Here is a 10,304-nt window from a genome sequence, read left to right as displayed (position 1 = left end):
ACGACTTCGTCTTTAAATACTCCTGAGGATATTCAAGAATTCCCTATAGGCAATTTCACCATGTAAAGGGATAGGCAGTACTTGAGAATGTTTACGTAAATCTTTAATACTGCCAGAATTGATAGAGATACATACGTAGAATACGGTATAGTATATAATGCTATACAGAGATTGAAAATGGCTGCGTAGAATTATTCTATTACTAACTTCCTTGACTAGACAAATACATATATAATCTAAAACGTAGAACTTCAAGAAGCAGCGGGATTTGTTTTCATCAAAATGCAGCTACATTTTAATATAAGCGTCTGAAAAATGGAGAATAATAAAAATTGATTTTTTTTAAATTTCACAGGCCAAATACTCGCCCTCATACTATTACGTTTTTTTCTTCGTTTCACAACAGATCATTTTAAACCTAATAATTTCTTGTATTCTTTAAGAATATAGGTCCGTGCAAATACCTACCGCCAAAGTAAGTGGATACTTGTTGAAAATCTGAGAAGCACATTGCCGTCTTATTCTTCAATAGAGACTATACAGACGCACTTAAGATACCCATATGTTTTTTTAAAGAAAGCCATAAACTATACAGGGTCATTGTATCAGTCCCATCAGTCCGACTACGGGTCCAAGACGTTTATTTTCACTAAAAAATGAAAAGATTCGGAAAAAACAATTCTTTGGCATTCAGAAGTAAGATTAAACAGTGGTAATTTTTACCACTGCTGTGTAAGATGCTGTATTTATACAGGAAACTTTCGATAGGTCGGTAACGAATATTATCATCAATAGAGGACAAATTAAAAGACGTTCTAAGTAGGGGGGGATAACAATAAATTTTATGTGCGTATAAATGAAATCGTGGAAAGGCATTTTGTATATGTGGCGCGCGTGTATGTGTGTGTATATAGTAGGGATGAATACGATGAATTTATCCTTTGTACAAACAGGGCCATTAATAAGTAGGTATATATTCTCATAAAATCGTCAAAAGTATAATTAAAAGCACCAGTGAATTAATATTTACGTTAAATAATTTTCGTGTAGTTCAAACATTGTAATACTGAGGTATCATTGCGCATGTGAAAATATTTTATCAATACAATTCATCATCATCATCATATGATTCTACATAGAGACCAAAGGCTCTTATAAAGGTGGGGAAAATTCACATAGATATATCTAAACATTTCACTAATTGTAAGTCAGGTAGTGCGACAAACTCAGCAGATTGCTGTTGGGTTTTTCTTGGAATTATTGAGCCCCTTTTGTTTGGTGTTTACGACTTTCAAGGGTTTTACAAGGAGAACTAAAACGGACCTGCTTTTTTAAAACTTCGCGCAGTTCACTCGTTGTCTTTGGTCTGTCTGGTTTCAGCACGACGTACGTAGTTACCAGTGAAACTTCATCGTCTTGGGTCAGAGAATTCGTTTCTGCTGGTGTCAGTGTTTTTATATTTGATTCCTTCGACGAAATATAATATGACCAACGTGTGCACTGTGCATTCCTGAGTTCGAGTCGTTAACAATATTATCATTATATCGATTCAGGTTTGTTCAGTCAACATTTATTAGATACATTCATCTATTGTATTCCATCCAATTAAATAATTTTTATTTATAAAAATTCAACAATCTTATATAATTATTCTCGCGACATATAATCTATACTCTAATATATTATTCAGATACATTAATACCGTGGTTTATATTTGATAATTATAAATATTGATAAGTAATTCATGGAATTGCAGTTACCCATCTTGTTTTATTTATACGAATGACGCAATCTGTAGAGTGCGCTACGAGTTCACCCTTTGTCGTTTGATCTCATTCTGTAATACTAGGCTGTTTTGACGTTGAAACTTAAATCTTAATCGCGCCATTCTAAAACAAACAGGAGGAATGGCAATGGCAAGTGTCTTTGGAACTTCATTACTGTACATACATTTCGAGTTATACGCGAGATGGACTGGACACTCGATACTTACTTGCAAATTCATCATAAAATTTGCTGTCCATGGTATAATCTATGCGTGTATATCTGTATATAAGGAGTGGAGGAAATAGCGCAGCCATTCCTCTCAAATAGTTCGGGATGTGTACATCTGTCTTTTTTAAACCAGTATCGCATACTGTTTATATTCACTAAGGACTAACGGAGACACAAAATAGACAACTTTTTGGTATCCTGGCAACTGCCTCACTCGCGATTATCAAAAATTTTGATATCACACGTGAATTTGTTTTCTACACAGTATCTTTTCTTCTAGAAGTGATGATATAAAGTAGAATAAGTTCCTCCAGTGAAAGTAAGTATAATAATTATCGGCAATGTATAATGCTCTGATGAGTGTATTCAATAATTGACTGCGTACTACAAGTATCATTGTGTCCCTATTTATTTATACGCTTATAAGAGAGACAAAGTCGTATTCGCAGGGCTGGTCATTAGTTCGGAAACGTTAACCTTGTGTAATAATATACAAATAATCATTTGTGCCGAAGTAAATCCATTTTCTAACCGTAAATTCGATGTTTGTATTCTGGTTTTGACTTTGAATTTAGTATTTTTTTTGTTAGAGGACGTTTGTGTTTCTTCTAGTGGTACGCTAGATGTTACCAGCGTCGGGTAAAGCAGTGATCACTGGGAAATGGACAAGTTAGACAGGACGGGACGGCCGATAGATCAACGTCGGTGATAGATGGTGGCTCGTGCGAATGTTGCCTCAAATCTGGGGATTGAATTTTATTTCAAGTAACGTTCGTTTAATCTTATCGTGCGGTACATGTGAGTAGGTTTATCAGTGAAACTGTGGGCGGGAAAGTTTCGAAGAATATCCTGGAAACAAAGTGACAGGGAATGGATGTAGAATTTCGGGGAAAAATTTCCCGACATAGCCGATGGAAACACGACAATTTTAATTTGAAAAATTGGTTAGAGACTCGGAATCGACGTAGCATACTTTCACTGAAGGTGTGTGTGTTTGTCAATTAATTATGCAGAATGTTTTATCGAAATGTGTAATAGGTCACAGATTTTTTTACAGGTTATTCCAGTGTAATAGGGTACTTTACACTTTGTTTTTTTTTCAATTTATTCATCTGTTTTTATACGTTATTTTCGCCGGTGGACTTTTGTTTCTTCGATTTTAACAAATTTGATGTTTTTCGGCTGTTTCAGTTGAAGGAGGATCTTAAGACTCTTAAATTGTCACAGGCTGCCGTACATTGTGGACTTTTGCAACTATTTTCATCTCCAAAAGTTCATATTAGAAGGTTATCAAATATTGAGCTTTGTGTGTGAGTATTTTTTTTAACGTTCTTTCATTACAACGCCATTTTCAGTTTTGTCAGACTATGTGTACTTGTTGGCAAAATACAAGAACAAGACTCGTAATTTGTAATATATTGTTCGATATAAAAAAAAAGTTTCACGCCATTAAAAGTTTTATTTTTTAATCGTATGATTTGTACAACTGGTGGTTCTCCTAATGCCATGCTTGTCACGAGGAGGTTCTACACTCTCTCTTCTCGAAAAATGGAAATCAATGTTGTGTTCTTACGACAAGCACGACGAAAAAGGTGATTTTCATGCGTAAATCAATAGCTGAAAATATTAACGCCGCAACGAAAATTATCTAGATGATCTTTCATACATTCGAAATGCCATATGGAAAAAAAATCAAGGCATTCGTGTGTGTCGATTAACTGTGGTTAGCAGAAATTCAAACGAAAGTGACAGCCTTACTTCTTCCTGCTGTAGAAACGAGTGCGGCATGAGGGGAGGCTTGATACGCATACGAAAGTCGACTTCCCAGCTCCCTTAGTCCTAGAGGGAGATGAACTTCCTTAGTTTCTAGTGGACATATTGTCCAAGGATATAATACAAAATATTTACTAAAAATAAATACATTCTAGTATCTGGCTTGTATCTTTATTGTGTCCTTGTAACGCTTCATGTCTGTTATATCACTATTGTCAAGCTTTGAAGACAAAGAAGAAGTCTCAGCCGCCATTTTAGTGTGACGAATAATTCCTACGTCTCACCAAATGTGTACCTTAGTTCATATTTGTTTGGCCTTCGATTTTCACTCTGATTTGTAATATTAACCACGGATTACAAATTTGCTGTCTTTTCGCAAATATTTAATATATCTAAGAATAACGTAATCTGAATTTATATTTTATTATCACTCAGTGCAAACGACAGTCAATTTGATACTATAACAAATGAAGCTTCAAGGAAGTTATGATCGATTTACAAAGCTATATTTTTTTTCTATGAATGTGACTTTTTGAAATAAATTTTTTTATAGAAATAGCAGTGTTTTTGTTGTACTGAAATGTAAGCTTTTTATTCGTGAATGTACCAATATATATGTGTATAGTTTATGATTCTATAACGTGTTGCATCGGTGTTAACACTTTGTCGTTTGTTCCAGAAGCAGCGATACGGAGAACTCTGAACGGAGTAGTGTATGTTCAAAAATTGGCAAATCCAAAGAAATGCCAAATAGCAATGACGATGAGATTCCCGAACTGAGCGCTGAAAAAGTTGGATCCGATACTTGCAACGGGAGATTCAGTAAGGGGAAACACATAAAAGTGAATTTAAATTCTTCACAAAATCGCAATGTCAAAAAGATGGAAATCCGTTCACACACCGTCGATACTGAATTGCGCAAAGCTGACTCCAGCGTGTCAGAAGACATTGGTGCACCAATTTCTGTGATTATATCTACCGGAACAGAAATAACGTGCACGTCGACTACTGATACAATGTTGGAGAAAATCGCTACGTTCAATTCTACGAATAATACACAATTGGAATCTATTAATAATTCGGATATTGCAAAAAACGAGAAAAAACGAAAACTCACGGATACAAAGACCATTCTAAGGGTCGAGAAGAAATTAAAAAAAGCATCGATATCAAAAGATACAAGTTGGCAACAAGTATCTGAGGTCGCTAACCGACCATGCGGAGACATTCATAAGCGGCACATACGAGATAAAGGGAAAATTCGTGATAATTCGAGGAGTCATTCAACGAAGAGAAAGAATTATCATATTGATTCCGACCATCTGTGCGGGAAGAAGCTGCAGGACGGGAAGAGAGAACGAAAAAAGGATTTACAGGATGTGCGCTCGAGAAAAGGAGAGAAGACAAAAGAGAAGCTTAAACAAATTTTTGGGGATGATTACTCTACCGATGATGACCACATCGAAAAGAATTTATCTATAAGAAAGTGGCAAGAAGAATTGATGCGACGTAATAAGCTTCTCGTTAGGAGAAATGATCCTAATAAGGAAAGTTCTGTCAGTAATGTCAAAGTCGAAGGAAGTTGTAGAAACCAAAAGGATTTTACCGTTACGAATACGTCGCAGGCTGATAGAATTTCGTTGAAAATTGCAAAAACGACAATTTCTAAATCATATCAAACGGAAAAGGTTTCTTCTTGCGTCAATGACACGTCTATTAACAATGAAAATGAATTGGTAATTACAAAAAATAGCGGTACTGATTTGGAGAGTCGTGAGAAATCAAAAGATAAATCCTTGCGAACTGAATTACCGAAGAAAATGAAAAGGCCTCGAACGCATGATTCAAAAATTAAAGTGGTAAATGCGGATAAAAGAAAAGTAGAATCCAAACTTTCACATGATCATCATCATCATCGTCATCGTCATCATCATCAGACGTACAAAGAATGCAATAAGAATAGATCACAGGATGTAAGTTACAAGTCCTTGGAGATTCGTCAAGTTAGCATGGATAAGTATACTGAAATGATAAGAAAACATCCAGTGGCTGAAACAACAGATATTAACGACATGTCTAGAATTTGTTCTGTTGAGGATGAAACTAGTGATAAAACACCACCCAGTGCAACGGAGTCGATTGAGAGGTTGACAGATTTGAATGAAGTAGACGTTACATCAAGTGAAAAGAGCAACGATCATCTGAACGAGTTAGCAGCACCGATTTTACCTGACAGTAGTACGTCTCCATTATACCCAAGTCTTACGCATAATCTCGAGAGCCCACATTCAAATTTTAAATACATAGAATCTCTTAAGTTGCCCACTTTCGACTCGATATCTACGTTAAGAGAACCTCAAGATAATATTGCGAAAAATAATTCGGAATTATCTCATGATGTCAATGTGCTTCTTGAAGTCGATGATAATTACGTTTCTTCCGTATTTGAGAGTCAAGAATCATCAACGACAGTCCCAAATAATGAAAAGGAAGTGAGTGATAGTACAAAAACGAACGAAACTGCACCCGACTCATCTGTGATGATAGAATGTAGCGTAGAAAATATGTCCGAGTCTCATTCGGACCCTAAAGGTAATGCAGAAGACGTTAGAAAGGAATCTGGATTCCCGCAGGACATAGGAAACTGTTCGGTTTTGTCGAATTCTGAAAAAGAAGTTCTCTTTGATATACCAAAGTGTGAACCCGTTGATACAGGGGTCACGGGATTGTTAAAGGACGCGAAGGAAACTTTAGCAAAGGATACAGTAAATTTTACAGCTGCAGAAGTAAGTCCAAATAATGATGAAAATTTGGACAAGAGTTCTGGGACAGAGTCTAATGCGAATGACGTTTTAAATGCAAACGTGAATTCTATTACGAATCTCAGTGTAGATCATAGTATTAATTCTAATTTATGGACAACTAAAAGTCTAGAAGAGCACGTACCAAAGATCAGAGTGAAGGACGCGCGAGAATTAGGGGGTGTTAGATGGTGTCCTACTCCTGTTTATGATCCTAATCTCGTACCTATAGATTTGAGAAAAAGTACTAATATTCAGCCAGCATCGGGCTTGCGTACATTAGTGGTAAACACTCAAAACTCAACTAATAGTACTCCAACAGTACCTACTATACAATTTACTTTTCACCCAGCAGCGAATATTAATCCCATGTCTGTTAGGCAGAGTTCCATGTCTAATCAAGTACAGTCTAATCAACAACAACAGGTTTCTCCAACTTATGTTTTTTTACAAGTTGAGGACGTTCAACAATTCATTCCTTACCAAAATTTTCTAGTTAAACAACCATCCGTTCAACAGAATATCAATCAAATTTCTGCATCTCAAACAAATCCTGCGTCTGTTATACGACAAATTATTGATAACACACATCTTGTTTCGCAACAAAACAGTCGCGTGCACGGACTCACGCAAAGTTGTGTCCAACAACAGCAACAGCTACACCCGCAACTACAATTCCAACAAAGGCAACAACAGCCGCAGCTACAATTGCAAAAAAAGCAACAATTAGAGCAGCAGCAGCAACTGTTACAACTGCAGCAACTTCAACAGCAGCAACAATTAGAGCAGCAATCACAGTTGCAACAGAAGCAGCAAAATTTGCAAAAGCAGCAACATCTACAACAACAACAGCAACACCAACAATTGAAAGAGCAGCAGCAGCAGCAACAGCTATTATTTCAACAGAAGCAGCAATTAGATCTGCAGCAGCGACAACTACGGCAGCAACAACAATTGCAACAGCAACAGCAACAATTGTTACAAGAAGCCGTCAAATTTACCTTTGACAAAATATTTTTGAGTCTCGTACGAATACGTCAGTTGCTCGAGCGGAAAAAAATTACTATTCAATTCTCAACGCGACTTCGCCAGGAAGAATGTCAGCAGGTACATCGAGAATTCAATATGAATTTTGAAATACTCATCGTAGAACTAACGAATTTAAGAAACTACTTGAAAATGACGTCTATCGATCATGTAATAGCCAATGTAGTGAACGCAATGAACGACCGACTTGCGCATGGGATGTTACCCTTTACAGTGAAGGAAATCGAGGACATCATTAATCGAAATTTCGAGACAACTAACTATCCTGATAGTTGCAACAATAAACCCCCATCTCAAGATCAATCTGTTGTGGCTCAGGAACAGATAATGGATTGCGTATCCTATAATAAATTCATTTCGGACAATCAAATCATCCCTTTTGGGCAGCTCTCGGTATTTACCGAGATACAAAAGATTATTTTTAATAATCAGGTTTTGCAGTACAGAATACTGGCATTACGATTACAAAAACAGTTACAGAACTTAAAGAAAGCCGAGGAGGCTGACAAGCTTAAGGAAATACAACGGGAGCTAATCACTGTGTATCAGGATGGAGAGGACTCGGAAGAGCTCAAGGCATCAGGGGTGAAAGATATCAATCAGAATCAGAACACGCAGATCAGAGAATATCCAACGTTGCAAGAGGATCAATTGATGCTGCGCGAACTTCTGCAAGTGCAGAAAACAAAAATGGGAGCGGACCCGCAAGAATCGCCGATTGACATAGTCGAGACAGGTTCTGTAGAAGATTCTCCATTTCTAGACAAGAAATTCCATTCCGAGGTATCAAAGACTATGGATACATTTGATGATGAGATAGAAATTTTATCAATGACCAAAGACATCGACTCTTGCAATATGAATCGGGGATCACCGGATCTAGAAATTATTTTTGATCAGAAACAGCAAAGCAGCGTCGATGTAAATGGAAAGAATATACAATCAACTTCCAAAAGAGGTAAAATCGTTACGGCAGAAACCGATGTTATTCAAGAGTATGAAACAAGTAAGGTAGATAACTTAAACATTGAACATACAAATGAACCTACCTCGACGAAGGATGAAGAATTAAAAGATAAAAGAAATGACAAAACTGTATTGCCTAATATAATTGATGTTAGATCAATAACACCAATAGCATATGAAAGCTTGAGATCATCAATTACGAGTCCATCCCCTTTGGATTTTCCATCTCTGGAGGAGATGAGGGTGACCAAAGCAACCGATGCGGATGAGGATGAGAATGAGGGTGCGGATACAGATTTAGATGATATGGAAAATAAAGTATGCTTACATTGTGCAAAACTAAGCGCAGTAGTTTGTGGTCGTTGTTACGACGCACAATATTGTTCTGTAGAGTGTGCGCAGAATCATTGGCGAAAGTGTCATCACGAAACGTGCAAACCAGTAGAAAATGAAGGTGCCTAACACACCTAATACATATATCTGGATCCATTTAAACTGATACCAAAGGAAGTGTACTCTGAATATTATATAAATTAATTAGATATAGTTATCGATAGTCGAGGTTTATTTGATGTTACTTCAGTATTTGTTTTATTTTATATTTTTATAACAATTATTAAGGCTTCTTCATATTATTAAGAAAACAATATATCTAAGGAATCTGTTGTACATCTTGTGTATAACACAGGATAAAATCTTAGATTGTACTGATGTTTAAAAGTATAAATAGTGATAATCAATTACGTTTTTGTATTTTATTTGTTGTATCAGACTGTTTATACATAATGAACTATATAATTGTTATACTTTTGTGTACTATCTTGTTTATACAAGTTATTCTTCTTCGAATTCACCAGTAGGAAGGGGATTTTTCTTTGGGTTGTGGAATAAGGTGCGCTGTCCATCTCCCCAAGGGTACGCCTGCTCAAAAAGAAATATTGTTATTTATTTGGATGCTATAACATTCTCTTTACGCTATGCACGTACCTTAGTACGGATACACAAATAGTCATATTTGACAAATGGAGGTCGTGGATGGTGATGTTCCTCCTGGTGCTTCAGGTAAGTATTAACCATGCAAACGGCAATAGCAGGGAATGCTCCAAAGAGAGTTATTGCTCTCCATAACTTCCAACTCTCACCTAAACATGACACAATCTTGATTATGTAATGTATCAAACAACTGCTACAAACAATACAATTTGCTTATGTCTAATAAAGGACAAACAATGAAACACAATACGTATAAAAATCATGTTTAATTCAAATGGAAACTCCTTGTGTAGAAAATGTCAAAGAATATAATACGTGTACTTCGAGAATGTTCTTCAATCATAATGTTCCTGACGCTCGATTAATATTCATAAAATTGCTATTGTAGAACTTCCCAAACATTAAATGATCTAATTATTTACCATGTTGAGTTTGAGGTGATCCGCTTACAGCCGTAGAAAATTTCCTGGTTACGGCACGTCCTAGTAACCACGAAGCAGCCATCTTTGCCCTTTCCTGACTAGCAGAAGTAGTTGGAAAGATTCTTCGAATTTCTTGTTGCAAAGTAGTCTACAGTAGTCTACCAACATAGAGGATAGTTCCAATGGGCTCTCTGGCAGATGGCGCATTAATCGGTCTCATATTACAAGCAGAGATGAGTAGGAAGATGCACAACGCTACAGTTTTCAGCGGTACCAAAATCATGCCGCTAAATCGTAGCGGCAAGTC

The 10,304-nt window shown here is 36.5% G+C and overlaps 2 protein-coding genes across 7 annotated transcripts; one reads left to right on the top strand and one right to left on the bottom strand.

Annotated features, from left to right (window-relative positions):
* The first annotated feature begins 848 nt into the window (after positions 1–848).
* On the top strand, positions 849–9,325 carry LOC107268774. 6 transcript variants are annotated; one of them, XM_015741861.2, is made up of 4 exons: positions 2,180–2,314; positions 2,608–2,979; positions 3,187–3,305; positions 4,451–9,325. In XM_015741861.2, exons 2-4 carry the CDS (start codon positions 2,866–2,868, stop codon positions 9,042–9,044), a joined length of 4,827 nt encoding a protein of 1,608 aa, XP_015597347.1. In that variant the 5' UTR covers positions 2,180–2,314; positions 2,608–2,865; the 3' UTR covers positions 9,045–9,325. The 6 variants fall into 6 exon arrangements, with proteins under 6 accessions (XP_024941757.1, XP_024941756.1, XP_024941758.1 ...); XM_015741860.2 differs by having other exon boundaries at positions 4,448–9,325; XM_025085989.1 differs by lacking the exons at positions 2,180–2,314; positions 2,608–2,979 and adding an exon at positions 849–1,160.
* LOC107268780 (cytochrome c oxidase subunit 6A1, mitochondrial) lies at positions 9,318–10,252 on the bottom strand. The gene is made up of 3 exons (XM_015741887.1): positions 9,998–10,252; positions 9,570–9,724; positions 9,318–9,503 (listed from the first exon to the last, which is right to left on the bottom strand). The coding sequence occupies exons 1-3, from the start codon at positions 10,077–10,079 to the stop codon at positions 9,417–9,419; spliced, it is 324 nt and encodes a 107-aa protein (XP_015597373.1). The 5' UTR covers positions 10,080–10,252; the 3' UTR covers positions 9,318–9,416.
* Positions 10,253–10,304: the final 52 nt, after the last annotated feature.

This window comes from Cephus cinctus, unplaced genomic scaffold (assembly GCF_000341935.2).
Source record: "Cephus cinctus unplaced genomic scaffold, Ccin1 Ccin1_scaffold0581, whole genome shotgun sequence".
NCBI classification, from domain to species: domain Eukaryota; kingdom Metazoa; phylum Arthropoda; class Insecta; order Hymenoptera; family Cephidae; genus Cephus; species Cephus cinctus.
This window is presented reverse-complemented; position numbering and strand designations above follow the sequence as displayed.

Excerpts from the sequence above, each read along its gene's own strand:
- LOC107268774 (XM_015741860.2), top strand. The coding sequence starts at position 2,866 with ATGGATGTAGAATTTCGGGGAAAAATTTCCCGACATAGCCGATGGAAA. Across the intron at positions 2,980-3,186 it reads GTAGCATACTTTCACTGAAG|TTGAAGGAGGATCTTAAGAC; the intron begins GTGTGTGTGTTT and ends CGGCTGTTTCAG. Across the intron at positions 3,306-4,447 it reads TCAAATATTGAGCTTTGTGT|AAGCAGCGATACGGAGAACT; the intron begins GTGAGTATTTTT and ends CGTTTGTTCCAG.
- LOC107268780 (XM_015741887.1), bottom strand. The coding sequence starts at position 10,079 with ATGGCTGCTTCGTGGTTACTAGGACGTGCCGTAACCAGGAAATTTTCT. Across the intron at positions 9,725-9,997 it reads ATCACCTCAAACTCAACATG|GTGAGAGTTGGAAGTTATGG; the intron begins GTAAATAATTAG and ends TGTCATGTTTAG. Across the intron at positions 9,504-9,569 it reads ATTTGTGTATCCGTACTAAG|GCGTACCCTTGGGGAGATGG; the intron begins GTACGTGCATAG and ends CTTTTTGAGCAG.